Raw genomic sequence first — 20,226 nt, 5'->3', positions numbered from 1 at the left:
GGTTAGCTGCTCCTCCACCCAATTGTGAGCTCGCTGAGGGAAGGTGCTGTTATTATTGCTCCATGCCTTGGATGGGGCCTGGTATGGAGATGCTCTTTGTTAGCTGAGTGAATTAATGAAAATGAACGTATGTCCTGCTGAGCCTGAGGCTCCGTGGGATGCCCAGAGGCAGACATCCCTGTAGCAGTGCACTCGCGACAGGAGTGGGGGCTGGAGGGGAGATCTGAGGTGTTCCCCCTCTGGGCGTGGGCTTCTTGGGGACCCCGACGAGGGAGGCGTGCTCAGGGGAATTATTTCCAGGGTGAGGAGGGGGATGTATGAGCAGGCTGAGACCCTGGAGAAGCCAAGGCCAAGGAGAACTCAATCTCAGAATCTTCCCATCTCTCAGGGACCGACCCTGGACCAGGAAGCAGAGGTGTTCTGGGTGCCCTGGGACAGAGGCAGGGCAGAGAGCTGAAAGTGTCAGGGAGTCTGGCTCTGATTCACTGTGCAGAAGGGTCTTCCAGGAGTTAAGAAGCAAAGGGGGGAGCGGGAGCAGGCCACCCATTCTGGTCCCTTAGATCCTCAGAGTCCAGGATGGCAGGGGAGCCTGGCCACCCCTGGGGCCCAGGACCAATGTCTGGGGAGATTTGCCCTCTTCCCCTGGGCATCACCTCCAGTCACACCCTCACTGCTGGGGGGCTCTGGGGTCCGGAACACTTCAACCCCCACAAGGGGTTCTGACCATAGCCCAAGGAGGTGCGCTGGGGAATGTTAGCTGGCCTGCTGGCCAAAGCAGAAAGGCTCCAGGGAAAACGCCTTTCGGAAACACTGGGTTAGAGAAGTCAAACTAGTTTCTCCGCTGCCAGACTCCCCAGAGCCCCAGGTATCCTCATGGGCAGTGGGGTACAGGCAGCAATTCTTCAACTTTTCTTTTTGCCTGGAACAACACCTCACATCCTGACATCTCACTTCACTAGCGAATTTGCCGTCCAACTGGGAAGATGGCAATAGCGAGGAAAGAACCCTTGGCCAGAAAACACCAGGTGTAGCCCCGTCTCCTCAGAAACTCTCTGTGGGAGCTCAGCAGTTTCCTCCCTCCGGGCCTCAGCCTCCCCTCTGTGATATGGCAGCCTCCCTGCCCTGCAGCTCCAAGAAGCTCCTTAGCATGAGAGGGTGAAGACAAGCAAAAGCCCCGTGAAGGGGTGAGAACTGCTGTTGCCTCCCCATTCTTCCAGCGCCAGGGAGGAAGGTAAGTCAGACCAAACGTCGAGGGTTTCGCTCCTCCGAGTCCAAGGCCTGGTCAAAGCCTTCTCTCTGCAGAATTGAGATTCCTCCCTCCACACACACACATATATATAAGCTTGTAGCCTGACGGGCCTCTCAGGAAGCTGGAGCGGGGGTGATGAAGGAGAAGACTCCGGGTGCTGAGGGCAGAAAGCGGGGGGCCAGGGCAGAGCAGAGGCGAGAGGAGAAGGGGGAGGCTGAGGAGGACCCGGGGCTCTTGGGAGGCTGGGGAAGTGATCGGAGTTTTCAGAGGAGTCCTGAGGCTGCCTGGGTGAGGGTGGGAGGCAAGTGGTCGCGGGGGCTGGAGTTCCTGTGGGGAACGGCGGAAGGATGGGGTGAGAACCAGCCTTGGCACCAGGGGCAGTGGGGGACCCAGACAGACATTGCGGGTGGCTTCCAGCTGTCTCCTGAGGGGACGGAAGTCTTCAGCCTGCCGCTGTCCACCTGCGGCCCCTCCAGAAGAGCCTTCCCGCCCGGCCTGGGGGGGCAGCGCCGGCCCTCAGGAGCCTTCCGAGGGGCCCCAGGTCCTGCCCAGAGGGTCTCCTGGGGAAGCGGGGGCCCTCACCTCCACCAGCGGGTAGGCGATCTCGTTGTAGATCTGCTCGGTGAAGTGGTCCATGTAGTAGGCGCCGTCGAAGGTGAACTGCTTGGGGGGCTGGTCCGCGGCGCCCGGGTTCTGGATGAAGCACTGGCCGCGAGCGGAGTCCACTGTCACTACCGGATGGCAGTTGAGCTCCCGCTCCCGCTGGTTCATGGGGCGGCAGCGCACCACCACCTTCACCGACTCCGAGGCCATGGCGCCGCCGCGGCGGCGGGGGTCCCCCAGGGGCGGCCCGCACGGGACCCCCCAGCAGCCCGGGCCAGGGGGCGGGGCCAGCGCCCGCGCGGCGGCGGGGACCGGGCTCCTCGGGGGGCGCCCGGAGACGAGGAGGAAGCTGGGCGGCGGGGGAGCCGAAGGAGCCGAGCCGGAGCCGCCGCCTCCTCCCGCGCCGGGCTCGCCCGTCTCCCTGAGGTCCGGCCCGGGCGGGGGCGGGGGGCGGGGGGCAGTGGCGGATCCTCGCTGTAGGCGCCGCCGCAGGACCCGGGCCCCCGGAGCCGCCCCAACCGCCCGCTCGCTCGCGTGCACGTCGCCGCGGCGTCCGCGGTTGCTGGGCAACGCCGGGGGCGTCACAGCGCGCGGCTCCCTGACGCCTGCGCCCCGCGCACCGGAGGAAGCCGCACGTGCTGACGTTCCCAGCGCTCGTGCTGACGTTCCCAGCGATCGTGCTGAAGGCTGGTGCGCCCTCGTGGGGGACCCGCGCTGACTTTGTCCACGCGTCTGCTGACTCAGTGCCAGGGGCTGCCCAGTTCAGTTCAATCGCTCAGTCGTGTCCGACTCTTTGCGACCCCAGGGACTGCAGCACGCCAGGCTTCCCTGTCCATCACCAACTCCCGGAGTTTGCTCAAACTCATGTCCTTTGAGTCGGCGATGCCATCCGACCATCTCATCCTCTGTCGTCCCCTTCTCCTCCCGCCTTCAGTCTTTCCCTGATGCTGAGTCAGCTCTTTGCATCAGGTGGCCAAAGTATTGGAGTTTCGGCTTCAGCATCCGTCCTGCCGATGAATATTCAGGACTGATCTCCTTTAGGATAGACTGGTTGGATCTCCTTGCAGTTCAAGGGACTCTCAAGAGTCTTCTCCAACACCACAGTTCAAAAGCATCAATTCTTGGGCGCTCAGCTTTCTTTATAGTCCAGCTCGCACATCCATACGTGACCACTGGAAAAACCATAGCCTTCACTAGACGCTGCACAGCCGTTCTTTTCCAGTCCGCACAGCCCCAGTTCTGAGAGGTTAACCACCTTGCTAGAGGTGGCCCAGGGGAGCCCCCACCAGGAGACATCAGAGGAGTGGCCTCCCTCGGGGGTTAGAGACTTACCGACAACGGCGACAGGGACCTTGCTGCCCTTTATCCACATCCCTGTATTGACTCGGAAAGGCTGCCCCAGAGCCTGTCACAGCGCCCCCTGCACCCCAACACCGGGCGATGCCAGAGCAAAGCTTCCCTCTAATGCTGCCCTCTGTATTAAGACTCAAGCTGAAGACAAAACAAATTTTGAGAGCCAAAGTCCTTTGGCTGGAGAGGCTGCCTGGCCTCTCTCCCCACCCCACCCCGACCCCAGCACAATTCCTCTAGAAGAGCCCCACTCCAACCCCACCTCCTCTAGACTCCTGTTTGCATAGAAATTATCTGCTATGGGCCAGGCACGGCAATAGACGCTGGGAGATAGCCCAGCCCCTGCCCTGCAGTGCACCTATGGTCTAGTGGGGGAGGCTGACATTTGAAACAAATACTCCACAAAAAAAATCCCACAAATAAAAGAGTATTAACAAACCAAAGGACCAGATGTACTGAATAGTTGGCCAGGATACCTCACCCAGCCTGGGCAGGGGGCCAGGGGGCAGTCAGGGCAGGCTTCCTGAGAGTGAGAGATGGTAAGGTTGAGGAGTTCATCAGTTGAAGGAGAGGAGGGCAAGGAGGCCTGTGCAAAGGCCCTGTGGCATGTTGCGGGAGCAGAAGGATCATCCGATGGCCAGAACATAAGGACTCGAGTCTCTTCCCTATAGGAAATACCCACCGAAGGTTGTAAGCAGGAGTCATTGTTTGAAGCTACCCACACAACTCCTTCAAGACCTCCTGAGCCCCTGAGGACAGGATCTCTGTCTGGTTCATCATTCAGCGGAAGGGATGGGTGAGAAACGAAAGCAAAGCAGGCCAACTGGACAAAGCCCTCACCTTTCAAAGGAAAAGTCTGTACTCGACAACCCGAAGGAATGCACTTTATTTGTTTCAAGTCTGCACAGTAAGGAGAGCTGGGCTACCCAGGTGGCGATGGTTCAACAGAGGAGACTGCGGTCTGTGATGAAGACGCAGAGGTGTCTGCACACGTGGGTCAGAAACCTAGCCTTGTTCGCACCGTGTGACCCATGAGTGCTGTGTGCAAGCATGTTTAAGTACTGTGGGGACGCTCCCGACACCCTGTCTGCACAGACAACTCATGCAACAAAATCCGTCCCTCACAGAGGTAAGACCAGTTAGCTGAGCTTCTTAAATGTGCGCGACTCTGGCGCGGTAATCCTGGGCCCACCACCCTCTCCTCGCCAGGGAAATAGGAGGCTGGGGCTTATGAGGGAACAGGGCTTTGCCCAGGGAGGAGATGGCTTTTGGTAGTAAGGGCTGTAACATGAGTCCGGGTTCCCACTCATATTCAGTACAAAACCACTGCTGTGGTTCCAGTGAAAAGAAAGAAAGTGAAGTCGCTCAGTCGTGTCTGACTCTTTGCAACCCCGTGGACCAGGCTTCTCCGTCCTTGGGCTTCTCCAGGCAAGAATACTGGAGTGGGTTACCATTTCCTTCTCCAGGGGATCTTCCCGACCCAGGGATCAGACCCGGGTCTCCCACATTGGAGGCAGATGCTTTTACCTCTGAGCCACCAGGGTTCCAGTGAAATGAGCCCCTAAAGGACAGCTTCCTCCTATCTCTTGTGAAAAGGCCCCAACCAAGACCCTTTCCTGAGCCAGAGGTTGTAAACTGGGATCACCAGGCCTGAACTTCTGAGGCTCCTCATTCTTTTTATTCCGTTGGGGCTGCTCGTTTTTCCAAGAAACAAGAGTGTATTACTTTCAAGGCACTGCACAGTCACATCCTGTCCCCAGAGAGGGGAGAAGGCAGCCCCCAGACTCACGACTAGGCCTCTGCCTCAGGAGTAGAAGTTCGTCCACCATGAACTTGCTCCCTAGTTTGGGAGACTCGTGTTTGTCTGTCCAGTTTATTTATAAAGGGAGACGCCTAGAGCTGTCGGTCGCCACAGGGTCATTTCCCTGGATGGACTCCCCTGTGCCAGCCGAGGCCAAGTGTCCTCTGGCAGGGCCCATGGCGGTTCTGCCTTTAGATGGCTCCTCCCTGACCCTCACCCCCAGTGGGGCTGGCCTAGTGACGTGGTCCCTGACAGATGCCCATTAAGGGAAATGCCATTATTGTGGCCGGGGGTGGGGGGGGGGGGGCGGTGGACGACGACTTCCCAGGCAGCCACCAAACCCAGACCCAGTGTGGCCTGCAGGATGAGAGGATCAGGGCCCGGTCAGCCCCGTAGGCCTGTAGCTCACTGCTGGCCCCTCAGAATCAAATGGCCAAAGGAAGTGAGCCTGGGTGGTGGTGGGGCTGGTGTCTTGGTGGTTTTCGGAGGGTGTACGGGAAGGGATGAGTCTGCAACACTTCTTCTGTGTGAGCAGGAAGCCCAACTCTGTGGTTCTGAGCAGACAGAGCAGCCGTCCTAATCTGAGGTTCTCTGGGATCCTCTGCCCCATCAGCCTGCTCACACTGCTTTCTACACTCAGCTGTCCAGCTGCGATCTGGGTGACTTGGCTCCTCTCTGCAGCCTCTTAACCCCGCTCCCTTCAGAACTCAAGGGCGGACTCCTCTCATCTCAAAGGACGTGGGAAACAGGCTGTGCTCTGTCTGCCGGGATGTCGCCCCCAAGCTCCACCACGTCGTCCCTGTTTCTCTCACGGAGAGGGTGACTTGGCCCCACACCTTTCTCTCCTGCCTGCCCACACACCTCTCCCTCAGGTGTCTGGCTGCCTTGGTCTGGAGCTCTCTGGGGACGCCCAGTCAGGGCCCCAAGGCCTGGCCTCCTTAGGAGAGGGCCCCACCTGCACTGAAACAACCTTCCTGCCCACCTGGGAAAGCTCCCCACCCAGGAGCAAGGTGAGACCCAGGGAAGGCAAGCATTGAGTCACCCGGCAAGTTCTTGGAAGCCTGGAACTCGGTCTGCTGCACTTGCGATCCTGACGGCCCATGTCCTGGGGAGAAGCCCCTGGCGATCCCCACTCTCAGGGACCCCCACAGGCAGGGAAGTGATGGAAGACTGGTCCCAGGGGCAGTGACTAGATGGAACTGGTGCCCAGAAGGGTGGAAGAGGCCAGAGCCGAGCAGCCCGCTGAGACTGGGAGCCAGGGTACAGCGGGGCCTGTGGGCGTGGGGCCCCGCCTCCTAGCCCAGACCCTGCAGCTCTGCCTCGGACTTGGCGTGGCCAAGGGGCCGGAGCGTCCGAGGAGGCTGGCCCTTGGGCCCGCAGTCTTGCTCCTCATAGCCGGGGTTCAGGCGGCCCATGTCGAGGGAGCAGAAGAGGCTCCGCTCCGTTCCTGCGTGGTGCTCCACCAGGGCTTCCAGGCTGGGGAACTCGGCCGGCAGGTGCTGGGGAGGGGGCAGGGCAGGGGCTTCAGTTCTAGCCCCCCTTTCCCCACGGATCACACCTCCAACTACCCCACCACCCTGGATGCTGCCTCACTTCAGAAAGGACACTGTACTGCTGCTCCCAGCAGAACCACACCCCTTTCACTCCACACCCCCTCCACCCCCTCTCACCCCCCCACCCGAGGCATGGACAAGACCGAGGCGCTTAGCGTGCAAATAAGGCTGAACATTCAAAAAGCCGCGCCTGCCACTCCAGTACTCTTGCCTGGAAAATCCCATGGACGGAGGAGCCTGGTAGGCAGCAGTCCATGGGGTCGCACAGAGTCGGACACGACTGAGTGACTTCACTGTCACTTTTCACTTTCATGCATTGGAGAAGGAAATGGCAACCCACTCCAGTGTTCTTGCCTGGAGAATCCCGGGGACGGGGGAGCCTGGTGGGCTGCCGTCTATGGGGTAGCACAGAGTTGGACACGACTGAAGCGACTTAGCAGCAGCAGCCCACCCCAGTCCCTGGAAACGTGTGATCAGGCCAGGACTGCAGACCTAGAGGCTGTGTGAACTTAAACGCAAGCCTCTACCCTCTCTGAGTCAGTTTCCTCCTCTGCTAAAAGACGACTTAGGGTGTGGGAAAGCATGACTTTTAAAAGCTGTGATTGATGTAAAAATGCGAGGCGTGCCCCTAGCCCAAGATTCCACTGTGTTAAGTCGCTTCAGTCGTGTCTTACTCTTTAAGACCCCATGGACTATAGCCCGCCCTGCTCCTCTGTCCATGGGATTCTCCAGGCAAGAATACTGGAGTGGGTTGCCATCTCCTCCTCCAGGGGGATCTTTCCGACCCAGGGATGGAACCTGCATCTCCTCTATCTCCTGCATTGACAGGCAGGTTCTTTACTACCAGCACCACCTAGGAAGCCCACGACTGTACTTGAAATACCCTACTCTGGTGAGAGAGGGGCCTTAGAGTGGAGCCCGCAGAGTAGAAGTGGGGCCAGAGCCCGAAGGACCAATGACTCAAGAGCTGGACGGAGTGTTAAATAGGGGGTGGGGCCAAAAGGAGTCAATGAGGGGCCTGGGTGAGGGGCGAAGGGGGCGGGGCCTGACGGCGAGGGGCGGGGCTGGGAGCCCTCTCACCTCCACGCAGTAGCGGCCCACGTGGTTCCGGAAGACCTGGTGGGGCACAACGCCACACTGCGTCCTCACCGACAGGCACCACTGGCCATTGGCGCCCGGCTCAGGCCACAGCAGGAAGGCCCCAAGCACGTCTCTCCGCAGCAGGGCGAGGGCGCTGGTCCTGGGAGGGCCGAGGCCAGAGGCTGAGGGCGGGCCCCCTTGTCGGGACCCAGCCTCGGTCTGCTGAACAGCCTAACGGATCCACAGCGTCGGAAACACCGTGCCTGCCTAGAGTACACCTTCCATGAAAGGATACTTTCTGACTGCCTCTCAGAAAGGTTTCCAAGGGCTACCCTAACCGTTGACCCACTAGGGAGAGAGTTTTAAAGAGCGGGCATTTAGGAAGGCCGTGCCCTGTGACAGGCTTCACCTGAATAACCTTATTTGATCCCTTCCACAGCCCTGCACTGAAGGTCTGTTTTGTTTTATTTTAGTTTTTCATCTTTTGGCTGCACTGCACAGTATGTGGGATCCTAGTTCCCCCACCAGGATCGAATCCACGCCCCCTGCACCAGCAGCGCGGAAGTCTTAACCACTGGACCACCAGGGAAGCCCCGAAGGTCCTTTTATTATCCGCATTTTACGGAAAATTGAGGCCCAGGGTGCGGAAGTCTCTGGCCTAAGGTCGGGGAGCCCTCTGTCCAAGGGCAGGGATGCACGTCTCGGGCCCCGGGGAGCTCACAGCCTAGTTTCCCGCCCCTCCCAAAGGGCTGGGCACCACTCCTACCTGGAGATGCCAGCAAAGGCCCAGATGTTCTCCGTCAGGCTTCCCTCGCTCTCTACCAGGCACGAGGGGCCCCCGGGCCCCCGGGGCCAGGCCTCCCACGCGGCGGGAACTAGACCGATCAGAGGGAGGGAGGTCGTCCTCTCCCGCGCCCATTCCCGTTTCACGCCCACAGGCTTCAGCACCGCCCAGGCTTGTCTCTTTACCAAGCCCCCCACTCTCCGCCCAGCCTGCAGACATCGTGCTTCCCCAAAGACACAGGCACACCCAGGCACACGCCTACGCACACTCACTCGCCAGTTACAGCACTTCAGCCGCGCCTCCGCCAACAAACAGCACCTGGGCGCTCAGCCCCGAACACATCCTCGAGCGCGGAGGCCTGGCACTCACAGGCGTCTACAGTCACAGCCCGCAGACCCTGCCGCTCAGGCCCACCCTCGTCCAACCCACGCCGGTGCACGCGTGCCCGGCAACTCACGGGCCTCGCGGGCGGACAGCTGCAGCTGCGTCTCATAGGTGCAGGCGCGGTAGGCCCCGGAGCGGAGCACCTTGCTGCGGATGGCCTTCTTGCGCACCAGCGTGGGCGAGCAGTACGGGTTCCCCAGGCGCAGGTGGCGGGTGCCCCCGCGGCTCGCCGACTCCAGCAGCTCCTTCTAGGGAGGGCCCCGCAGGAGCGCCCAGACTCAGGCCCGGCCATAACCCCTCCCACGGAAATCCGGCACCCGCCCCCCTCTACCTCCAAACCTCGCCCTGGTCCCCCGGTCCCCTGCCCACTCCCTGGCTGGGGTGCTGCATACCCCGCTGCCCCCAGACCCCTCTGCTGGCAGCCGCCGGAAGGAGACCAGTGCGTTAACGTTCTGTGAGAGCTGATCCCGGCCGAAGGGTTCCCGTACTAGGCCAGGGGGGCCCCCGGGGCCGGGCACGGGCTTCAGGGGAGCGTCTCCCACAGGCTCCGGGCAGGGCTCGGGCCGCGCCCGCTCCTCCGGGTGCTGGAGGAGGTAAGCGAGCTGGAAGGAGCGGCAGAGCAGCAGGTGAAGGATCTGAACCTGGGGAGGGAGAGGGAGGCATGCTCAGCTGGGGGGCTCCTGGGGGGTCCCTGGGCATCAACCCATGGGCCAGGGGTGCCTGCAGCCCCCTGGCTTGAGGTGGTCTTCCCTATTCTTCCTGAGAAAACGAATACTTATCCCCCCAAACCTCACCACCATGCAGCCTCCCCTCCCATCTTCCTTGATTCATTTAACAAACAGGGAGCATCTACCTTGTTCCAGGCATCATGCTTGGAGCTGGGAATGCATGGGCTAAATGCACTGCTAGCCCTCAGTTACTAACCCCACCTATATCCTCTTAGAGGTGTGGCTCAGAGTCCAGGCCCTGAAGTCGCAGGACCTGGGATCTGATCCTGGCTCTGTCAGATAGAAACTGCTGGGTGACCCCTGGGTACAACATGGCATCTCTGTGCCCCTGTAATGACATGGACCACGGGAAACCTCCCCCAGGAGAGGCCCTGCACATTCGATCCATCACACATGCATCATCCAGCCCCGACATGGAACTGTGAGCTCCAAAAGTTCAAGGGTCACGGCTCGGCCACCAGTCACCCCAGTAGCCACACAGAGCTCGACACACGGGTGACGGCAGAGGCCTGCTGCCTGGAACCAAGCCCAGGCCCTGCTGCCCAAATGGCCAGCCGCCGCGGATCCACTGTTAACAGCGGTCACACTGACTTTGACGTTTAGGATCCACCCATCCATCCTCTCTCCCCACAGGGGCAAGCAACAGAACAGTTCAAGACCCGGACCCAGCCTCTGCGCTCAAAGAGTTCCAGTGACTGCAGTGAGGGGCAGACAGATGGCAGAGTGCGGTTCAGGTCACAGGATGGCAGAAGGCCGGGTGGTCTGGAGGATTCAAGGTGGCTGAGCCCCAAAGGGCAAGCTGGAATTTGCCAGGGGGAGGGGGAGGGGCATGGAGGCAGACAGAACAGCAAGAGCAAAGGCCTGGCAGTGTGAGCCTCCCGGCCTGGTGCCCATCTCCCAGCCTGGGGCATGCTGAGTCCACTGACTCACTTTGGGGGGTTCCTCCAAGGGCAGAGCCACAGAAGGAGCCAGGGTGGCGAGCCGGGGGGCAGGGGTGCTCAGGCCAGCTCGCTGAGCCAGCCACGGCCTCGGTCCCTGGGACCCACGTGGACCCACAGCACACCGCCCCCCCAGCCCCAGGCCTGGGCCCCTGCCCTGGGCCCCGGGTACCTCTCCAGGCTGGCTGCCCACAAAGAGGTGGCAGAAGAGCTTGCTGGCTGGGCTCCTGGGGTTTCGGGCCATGAAGGCAAACTGGCAGTCGGCCGGGCACCAGGTGGCATAGAGGATGCGCCTCAGGGCGTGCGCCATCAGGAGCACCTGGGAGGCAGCAGGCCCGCGGCCTCCATCAGACCCACCGTGTGGCCCGCAGATACTGGCCAGCACGCGCAGCCCCGCGGGCACCATGCCCCAGCCGGCAGCCTCCCGGGTCTGCCCTCCAGCCTGGGTGCCCAGCTGGGGGCCCACCCAGCTCCTGGGATGAAGAACTCTGCCCTGCTTCCAGGCCTGCCCAAACTGCACTTCCCAGGGGCACCCTCATCCTTTACACGGACCTTGAGCTTGGGGCCCCTGCCCTGGGCTGCCAGCCAGCTGACCGGGGTGGTTGTGCTGAGTCATGGAGCCCAGGGGCAGAGCGTTCACGGCCTGCAGGGTCACAGGGACAGGCAGCGGGGGCCAGCCCTGGGCTCGCACTCCTGGTCTCTGGAGTCAGGCGACCAGGGTTTGAATCCGCGCTGTGCTACTCCCTCTCTGGTGCCTTGGGCGGCTGAGTACAGGTCTCTGAGCCCTTGCTGGGATCGGTGTGAAGGAGGGACAGGACTCCTCTGATGGGGCTGTTGGAGGGTCGGTGAGACCTCGGGCAGTTGGCACAGGTCCTGACCCTAGGGCCCCCCCTGTGCCAGCTCTGGATGTGTTGGCACCACATCTTAGGTGAGTGGCGCCAAGTCATGGGGCACCCAGTCTGGCACGTGGTTAGAGTTCTTTTTTTGGGGGTGGTTTTTCACCCTGTTTGGGTGACCAAACAGGGGCTCCCAGCCGGCCTCCAGCCTCCCTGGCCCTTTTCCCCAGTCATGAGAGGCTGGCCACAGGCCCCTGACCCAGCCTGGGGACTGGCCCAGACCTCATGGGGTCGGCTGGGCCTGACGCTCAAGCTAGGATCTGGTCCCTGGAGATTCTAGGGCTGGAGGTAGGGGTGGGGTGGGCTGGGGAGAAACTCCGCCGAGCTGCCTTGGAGGGCCCTTGGAGAGAGGACGTCCAAAGGCCCAGGACAGGCTGAGAAACCAGGGAGGCTGCAGGACTGGGTGCAGGCGTGTCCCCAGGGAGGAGGACACCTGCGGGGTCCTCATCTGCACCCCGGGGCTCCTACCTCACCCTCCCCGCTGTAGATCTTGAGGCCCTGAAGGCTGAATTTCAGGATGACAGCCCGGCGTCGGGGACAGTCCTGGGTGGGAGAGAGGTGGTGGGGGTCGTCGTCACTGCCCGGGCAGGCCCAGCCTGGCCTCTGACCTCTGGGCTGGTCAGCCTGCCCCCGCAGCTGCCAAGGGGCAGAGCACTGGACGGGGAGCCCCCAGGGGGCTGGCGCAGCGTGCATGGCTCCTGGCAGATGAACCCTGCGGCCCGTGATGACCGCCCCCCATATCTCCCACCCGTGGGCCCCAGGTCACGACTGCCCAGGGGAAGGGAGCCCCGGGGCATGAGGAATGTGGCTCCAGGAGCCTGCGTATAGTCCCAAGGGCAGCCGCCTCCCAGAATGGCTTTGGTCCCACCCTTCCCTGGGCCTCACTTGCTCCATCTTTCTGAATGCGGGGCTGGGGTAGACCCGAGGGGCTCAGAAGTCATTCCCAGCCCGATACTCTAGGTCTCTGAGCCCAGTGGGGAAGTGCCCCCTGCCCCAGCCCCATACCTTCAGTGCCCACAGCTGCTGCTGGACCAGCCACACGCTCTCCTGGGGGTCCAGGTCGTCCACGGGGAAGGAGCCCACGTACTGCTTGGGGGCAGGGGTGGGGGAGTCAGGCCCCTGGCCCCATCCCCGCTCTCCACGTGACCCTCCTCACACACACTACGCTGTGGGGGAGGCTGGTGGGTGGCAGAGGGCATCCCCGGGGGCCAGGCTCCACCCCCCGAGGCCCCAAGGCCTCATTCGTGCTCAAACACTCCAGAGCTGGGCTGGAAGCAGCCCTGGGCCCATGGCTCCTCCCCACCCCCAGGGCCGGCCCCGCCCCACCTCACAGTTCCCCCAGGGGGCCCACCCTACCCACCTGGGCAAACTTGGTGATGCACCGGGGCCGCTGAGGGGCAGGGCCGCAGTCGGAGGCCCTCCGGCCCCCGGTCCCTGCCTTCTGCATGGTCCCCAGGGCGGCTGGCTTCCCGCTTGGATGGAGAGGAGGCTGCAAAGGGCAGGGTGAGGAGGGCTGGCGCCCAAGGCTGGTGCACAGCCTCGGAGCACCCGTCAGAGGCTCCCCTCCATGTATGGCATCCGGCAAACCCTGCCTGAGCGCCTGCTGTGTGTGCCAGGAAGCATCCTGTGTGCTGAGACACGGGGGACACACACCCTGGGCAAAACGACAAACTTCCGCCTGCCCCTGTAGAGCCGACACTCAACTAAGCCGTCAGTAAGATACGGAACAGGTCAAATGGTGACAAGGGGCTTTCCTGGTGGCCCAGCTGGTAAAGAATCCGCCTGCAATGCAGGAGACCTGTGTTCGAACCCTGGGGTGGGAAGATCCCCTGGAGAAGGGCAAGGCTACCCACTCCAGCATTCTGGGCTGGAGAATTCCACGGACTACAGTCCATGGGGTCGCAAAGAGTCGGACACGACAGGGACTAACACAGACGGTGATAAAGCAGAGAGGAGGCCAAAGGGCGGGGGGGGGGTGACCACGGCCGAGAAGGCCTTGCTGAGGCGTGAGGTTGGAGGAAGGGGGAGCGGACATGTAGCCAGCTTGTGCAGAGTGCCAGGAGAGGGGGACCCTGGGAGGTACCACCCAAGAGGAGGCGTGTGACAGCGGCCTGAACAGGGTCTGCGAAGGCCCGGAGCAGCTGGGCAGCTGGGGCCCCGAGGCAGAACTTACCAGAGCAGCACCCGGGGTGGGGTCAGCCCAAAACGTCACACAAGGGGACTGAGGCGCTGCCCTATGGGCGGCGGGGAGCCACAGCAGGTGCCAGGCAGGAGGCCGGGAGTCCACGGGGCAGCGGTGGCCCCTGAACGAGGGGCCAAGGCTGCGTCACGGGACCCTGGCTCCTTCTGCCCAGCCTGACCCCAGCCCCTGCCCAAAGCGCCCACCCCAACCAGAGCCGGTACTGGTGCTGAGTCAGAGGGGAGGGAGGGAGGACCCGGCCCAACCCCGGCGCTAGTCTTTCCTGGATCTCCCGGACCTCCCAGCGGAGGAGAGGAGGGACGCTGCCTTCCAGACTGTTCTCAGGGGCAGGGAGGGGGCGTCCTGCCCCCTCAGAGCTCAGGGCACAGCTGGTGTTCGGTGAATGTGGTATGAACGCATCCTGCCACCGCGGAGCCTGCATGTGGCAACTGGAGAAGCTGACGCCCCGCCACGGAGCCGGCTCTCGGGAATGAAGAATGAAGACCCAGCGCGGCCACAACAGAGATGAAAAAACAGCAGCAACAACAACACACGCATCACGAAACGGAAGGACTGAGTGCCTCTGCCTCGGCCTCAGGACTCGGCTCCCTCAGGCTTCCCTCGGGCCAATTTTAGACATCCGCGTCCGTCCCCCATCCTGGAGGGCTGCGTCTTACCAGGCTACTCAGAATCCGTGCATTTGGGATCAGAGAGACCCGGGTCCAAATCCTGTGTGATGTTGCATAAGCTGCTTCACCTCACTGAGCCCCCATTTCCTCAACCCCAAATGTGGGGTAACGTGCGGCACTGGTGAGAGCTGAATGGGGGCACAGAGCCGCGCACGATGCCCGCCAGGCTCAGAGCTGTGACCAGCAAGTGCGGTCTCGTGGGGAATGTGGTCGTTGTTGCTCAGTCGCTCAGTCGTGTCCGACTCTTTGCAACCCCATGGACTGCAGCACGCCAGGCCTCCCTGTCCATCACCAACTCCCGGAGTTTGCTCAAACTCATGTCCATTGAGTCAGTGATGCCATCCAACCATCTCATCCTCTGTCGCCCCCTTCTCCTGCCTTCAGTCTTTCCCAGCATCAGGGTCTTTTCCAGTGAGTTGGCTCTCCACGGCAGGGGGCCAAAGTACGGGGGAATGGGGGAGCCCCTCAGAAGGGGAACTCAGGGGACAGTGAGGTCTGATTACTGTCAGTACCCTCCTTGCAGCAGGCCACACCTGAGAGAAGACCACCCGGCCCGGGAGGGCAGACGTGCCTGGGGGCCGTGATTCCTGCCAGGAGAAAGCAGGGGTCAGCCAAGGCGCTGGGCAGGAGATGGGTGCATCTCGGGTGTGCTCGAGCACCGGCAGGAGTCCTGGACAAGAGGGGTTTGGGAGATCGCCAAGAGCCCGGGAATGGCCCCTACCTCAGCCTTGCCCCTGACCGTCAGCCCCAGGCTCAGGCCAGCTTGGGGCACTAGCAGCATGAAAGGGCAGCAGTGAGCCCTTAAAGGGAGGCTGCACAGTCCCCTCGAGGGCTTCCTGGTTCTGCCCTCCTGCTTTCCTGGGCCCTCTCACCTCTCTTCACTTTTTGATCCTAATTCTTTTTCACATCATGACCATTACCTACTGTCATTTTACTTTCAAATACAGCAAGGTTAGGGTGTAACGCACAGAAGCTATGTGGCCCTGGTTCCAGGCACGGAGATGGGGCTTCCAGGGAACTCGACCTTCAACACATCCTGGGCTGGGATGCCTGGTGCCCGTAGGCAGGGGTGGGGGGGAACAGAGGCGGCAGAGACCAAAACCAAACCAAATGGGGCAAAAGGGAGAGAGGGAAGGAACAGGATGAAAAGACTGGCACACCCAGACAGCGTATTGAAAAGCAGAGACATTACTTTACCGGCAAAGGTCCGTCTAGTCAAAGCTATGGTTTTCCAGTAGTTATGTACGGATGTGAGAGTTGGACTATAAAGAAGGCCGAGAGCCGAAGAACTGCTGCTTTCAAACTGTGGTGTTGGAGAAGACTCTTGAGAGTCCCTTGGACTGCAAGGAGATCCAACCAGTCCATCCTAAAGGAGATCAGTCCTGAAAATTCATTGGAAGGACTGATGCTGAAGCTGATGTCAACAGCTGACTCACTAGAAAAGACCCTGATGCTGGGAAAGATTGAAGGTGGGAGCAGAAGGGGATGACAGAGGATGAGATTTTTGGATGGCATCACCGACTCAATGGACATGACTTTGAGCAAACTCCAGGAGATAGTGAAGGACAGGGAAGCCTGGTGTGCTGCAGTCCATGGGGTTGCAAAGAGTAGGACTTGACTTAGTGACTGAAGAAGCAGCAGCAGCAAGAACAGAGGAGTGAGAAGAAAGACAATGGAAAGAGAGATAAGGGAGAGATAGGAGGAGGGAGAGGTGGGGAGCAGGGAGCATGTCTCACAGCTCACACCCAGCCTGACCGCTGCAGCAGCCCTCAGAAGGTGGGGGTAGACACTGGAAGGAGGCGCCAGCCAGCCATGTCTGAGGCTGCAAACAGCCTCCTCCCTACATCCAGAGCTGCAGCTTTCTTGGGGACACCCTGGGGTGTAGGCTGTGGGGATGCAGGGGGGAAACCAGGCCACTGGGCCCTCTTATGGGTCCCACTTCACCCCCACATCACCTGATCCTTCTTCCCCCCACCTTGGAAAACTGGAAGTTTCTCCCTCCTACACCCGAGGGGTACAGTACCTTTCAGCCCCAGACTGCCCAGGGACCAGGGAGGGGAGAGGCTCACCGAACCCTGGAAAAAGACCCACTGACCTATTCCAGGCACAGACATGCACGGATCCCTTTCATCAGATCTGTTTTTCTTAGGTTTTGCACAAGAGCCTGGCTCTGGGCCAGAATCATCCTAAGGGGACACATTTGGAACAAGGCTGGGGCCCTTCTCTTGCTCCTCTGATGTTTTCCAGGTCCCGCTTAGAGACCGGGCACCGGATGGGTTGGCTACCTCGAGGGGCAAGGACGGGGGCCTCTACTGCGCTGTACTGCAGCCAAGTGGCGTCCTAAGGAGGGCCCACCTTCCAGCATCACAGGAGACCCCTCAGCCTGCAGACTCAGTGCTTAGCAAATGGTGGCTCAGAGGATGAAGCCACCTGCCCAAAGTCACACAGCAAAAGGGGAGGTGGGAACCCATCGTGGGTCTATAGGGCTCTTCCCCCCTCCCTGCCCCCTCACCCCCGCCATGGCAGTGTCCACCCCCAAGAAAGCAGGTGTCCACCTCCTGAGTTTGGTGGGTCCCAGCCTACCCAGGGACAGTGAGGTGAGGAAGCAACAGCAATGGTGCTGGGGGTGGATGTGATCAGCTGCTTTATCCTGCTGCCTGCCTCCCGGGCCAGACAGCCTGGGACTGCCAGAGGCACTCCAGTCTCACCACACTGTCTTTGGCTGCGCAGCACAGAAGAGCCCCCTCCCTAGCCCCAGGACAGCCCCCTGCCCCCAGGACAAGCCCCCGCCCCGTGCCATCCCTGCTTGCCCTGGGCCACAGGGTGGGAGAGACTAAGGTCAAGACCGTGGACGGTGGGGTCCCCACGAGGTTGGCTGATGTAACCAACATCAGCTTCCATGTCCTCAAACAGAGAGTGGGCTTAATGATAGCAGCTGCCTTCTGGAGTTGTTCATCTATCTGTTCCTTCTGAGAACATTTCCAAGCGCTACGTTCCAGGTGAACAAAACAAAGTCCCAGCCCTCAGCAAGGGGGCCTGAGGAGGGGCGGGGGTGGATACTGGAAATCAACATTTCAGCGGGGCTGAAGCGACTTGGAGGAAAATACGGCAGAGCGAAGAGGACCTAGGATCTGCGTGCGTCTGTGTCGGGGAGGGGGGGGCGGGGAGGTGCCAACAAATACAGTCTCGTCTCCCCGCGCAGACGACATGAAGAGCAAAGTGCTGTTTTCAGGATTTTCAGTGGGGCCGAAACCAGATGCGCGGCGGTACAGAGCGCTCCGCAGCGTGGGGAATTATCCCTATCACTGTAATGCCCAGGGTCCCCGGCCGGCCCCGGGGGCGGAGAAAGTCTTGCTCACTCCCCGCTCCCCGACAGAGGGGCGAGCGAGGCAGGACGCTAGCCAAGGGGATGGTGGAGGTGATGGACGGTGATGGTGGAAGTGACAGATGATGACGGTGATGAGCGAAAGGGACAAACAGGCGTCTCCCTATCCGACACGCGCCCCCCCCCCCCCCAGCCACCCACGCACTCCAATCTCCACGCCCCGGGACCGAGTCTCGCTCCCGCCGATCCGCCAGTCCCAGCCCCCGCCCGGCTCCCCGGGTGCTCACTCACCGCGGGCTCGGTGTCCCGTCCCTGCCGCTCGGCGCCGCGACCGCGAGCCTGCACCGCGCACCCCTCCCCTGCCTCCTCCGACTCCCAGCGCAGCCCCCACGTGGCCGCGGCGAGCGGCTCCCGCAACGCCCGGCCCTCGGCCTCGCCCGCCCAATCGGCGCCCGCGGACCGTTCCGCACGCCCGCGCCGCCCAATCAGAGGCCGCGAGGGGCCCTGGCTCCGCCCCCTCCGTCTCGCGCCCGGGCGCTCCGCCTTTAAAGCGAGAGCCGGGGGGGCGCTCACGGCCGCCCAGGATGCCTCCTTCCGGGCGGGTGGGGGAACCTGAGTGCTGGGGGCCCCGCCGATGGTTCCCCACTCCTGGGGCGGCTTTCCCCTCCCTCCCCACCCCACCCCCCGCCATCCCCGGCTATAGTTTTTTCTCCCTTCTCGTCATCTCGGTGGCGGCTGCGGCAGCACCTCCTCCAAGAAGCCTTCCCTGACCACCACCGGTGACCTCACCTCCTTAAAGCGCTCGCCACTCTGGCCCATCAGCCTGACTAACCCCTCTTACTAGAGGGCCCTTGGCCCCGACCCGGAGGCGCCTCTCTCCCTAGTGCGCCTGGCCAGCAGTAGGCGTTCGGGGCTTGTCGTCTTGATGAGTGAATGAAAAAGGCGTCAGGATCCGGCCTCTGGGGCCCCCCGGCCAGTCTCAGCCCTGATTCCCTCAGCCCCAGAGAGGTGGGAGGTGTGGCGCAGGCCTTTCCTCGCCCTGTTTCTGCCGGCCGTCCTGGGCCGTTCCTTGTAAGAGATTTAACTGAGCTTGCGCAGTCGGCTCTGAGAAATCTGGGCAGTTAGCTCTACGGGGCCGAGGTGGGGGGTGGGGTGGGGCGCATGACCCTGTCCTTTGGGTTACATGGAAATCCACCGAAATGGGGTGAGCAAATCCAGCCGAGTGTCAGCACAGACCCTCTGCTAAGTCGCTTCCGTTGTGTCTGTTCTGGGACAGCCCACCGGGCTCCTCTGTCCATGAGGTTCTCCAGGCAAGAATATTGGAGTGGGTTGCTATTTCCTTCTTCAACAGACCTTGTATGTGCCACAGAAATAAATAGCAAGCCCAGTTGAGCCCAGTCTTTGGAATGTATGACATCTGAATTCTGCAGAGGTAACGCCAGTAGCTGCCACACGGCAGGAAAGAAGGGGCAGCAAAGGCAGGCGGGCCTGCTGGGCATCCCTCCATCTCCCCAAAGCTTCCGGATGCCTTTCCAAGAAGGGCAGTGGTGAGGTGTGGTGCTTAGAGACTTGGTCCCAAATATGGACACTTCCTCTGATTGCACAGATGTGGGACCTGAATCACTTTAATCTTCTAGCACCTCATCTGGAAGTTTTACTAACACCTGACTCCTAGGGAAGTGATGATTCCCACGTGTTCAGTTCAGTCGCTCAGTCATGTCCGACTCTGTGCGACCCCGTGGACTGCTGCACGCCAGGCCTCCCTGTCCATCACCAACTCCCGGGGTTTACTCAAACTCATGTCCATTGGGTCGGTGATGCCATCCAACCATCTCATCCCATGTGTTAATGTGGGCAAATTGCTCAGCACCCTCCCTGACCCACAGTGAGTGAAGTGCTCAGTGGATATTAGTGCTGTTACTCTTGAGTTGCTTTTCCATGTGACCGAAGGGCAGATGCTAAGTGCTCTGGAAAACACTTCATGGAGGTCACATGACAGCCTTGAGCCCACTGATGAGAAGGATCAAGATGGTTTACAGTTTGGTCCTGCTTTCCAGAAATCCCAATTTATGAAACTCAGGGTACACGAGGGATGACAGGTTAATTCTTACAAGCTTTCTTAAAAGGCACGTAAATTTTAAATAGAGACCTTGCCAATTACTAGACCACAGTTCCCATTTTGAGACCCTTCAGGAACCAAAACTATTAATTACTGACTCTGACGAGTTCCGGAGTCACACAATTCATCCTGATGCCTACAATTAAAAAAAAAAAAAAAAGTGACAGGAATTTGTTTTAGGTCAAAATGAAAAAAAGACCAAGGAATTAAGTTCAGATGGTGAAGCCAATAAAGCCAGAGGGGGAGTTTTGCCTTCTAAATCTTGCTCAGAAGGGGACAGAGGGTCAAGGTCTGAGTGGCAGGCGCTGTGGTAGGTCCCAGGGATACAGAGATTTACCACAAAAGTCAGATCTGGGAAGATACATGTGTGGGAAATGTGTGTGACATTGACTCCTGAGTTTGTGACCACCAAGGATCCTCTTCTTATTGGTCTTCACTTATTCCTTCACTCAGGAATACGTTTCAAAACTAAATGCATTTTATGGACTGGAAGTTCACTTCTTCATTTTTCTGTATCAGAGTAATGTAACTGCCCATCTGAGCTGGTC

At 60.7% G+C, this 20,226-nt stretch overlaps 2 protein-coding genes across 8 annotated transcripts in view; both read right to left on the bottom strand.

Annotated features, from left to right (window-relative positions):
* Positions 1-2,185, bottom strand: part of KIF17 (kinesin family member 17) — a 51,384-nt gene extending 49,199 nt beyond the window's left edge. For 3 of the 4 annotated variants that reach the window (XR_003507452.1, XM_027521505.1, XM_027521529.1), the window contains exon 1: positions 1,832-2,062. Coding sequence is in view for 3 of the 4 variants with exons in the window: in XM_027521505.1 (XP_027377306.1) it covers positions 1,832-2,062 (231 nt within the window). In the remaining variant the exon portion in view is untranslated. Of the gene's footprint in view, positions 1-1,831 lie in introns of all 4 variants that reach the window. The other variant, XM_027521511.1, reaches the window with a different exon arrangement.
* A 1,887-nt stretch (positions 2,186-4,072) lies between these two features.
* SH2D5 (SH2 domain containing 5) lies at positions 4,073-17,945 on the bottom strand. Of its 4 annotated transcripts, none has more exons than XM_027521469.1 (10): positions 17,851-17,945; positions 12,727-12,855; positions 12,372-12,455; positions 11,835-11,909; positions 10,643-10,789; positions 9,197-9,445; positions 8,878-9,052; positions 8,403-8,511; positions 7,637-7,796; positions 4,073-6,502 (listed from the first exon to the last, which is right to left on the bottom strand). In XM_027521469.1, the coding sequence occupies exons 2-10, from the start codon at positions 12,811-12,813 to the stop codon at positions 6,299-6,301; spliced, it is 1,290 nt and encodes a 429-aa protein (XP_027377270.1). In that variant the 5' UTR covers positions 12,814-12,855; positions 17,851-17,945; the 3' UTR covers positions 4,073-6,298. The 4 variants fall into 4 exon arrangements, with proteins under 4 accessions (XP_027377270.1, XP_027377288.1, XP_027377280.1 ...); XM_027521487.1 differs by having other exon boundaries at positions 8,878-9,049; XM_027521479.1 differs by having other exon boundaries at positions 12,372-12,452.
* Between the last annotated feature and the right edge of the window lie 2,281 nt (positions 17,946-20,226).

This window comes from Bos indicus x Bos taurus, chromosome 2, assembly GCF_003369695.1.
Source record: "Bos indicus x Bos taurus breed Angus x Brahman F1 hybrid chromosome 2, Bos_hybrid_MaternalHap_v2.0, whole genome shotgun sequence".
In the NCBI taxonomy this organism is placed as follows: Eukaryota; Metazoa; Chordata; class Mammalia; order Artiodactyla; family Bovidae; genus Bos; species Bos indicus x Bos taurus.
Note: the sequence above shows the minus strand (reverse complement) of the source record. Positions and strands in the feature narration are given on the sequence as shown.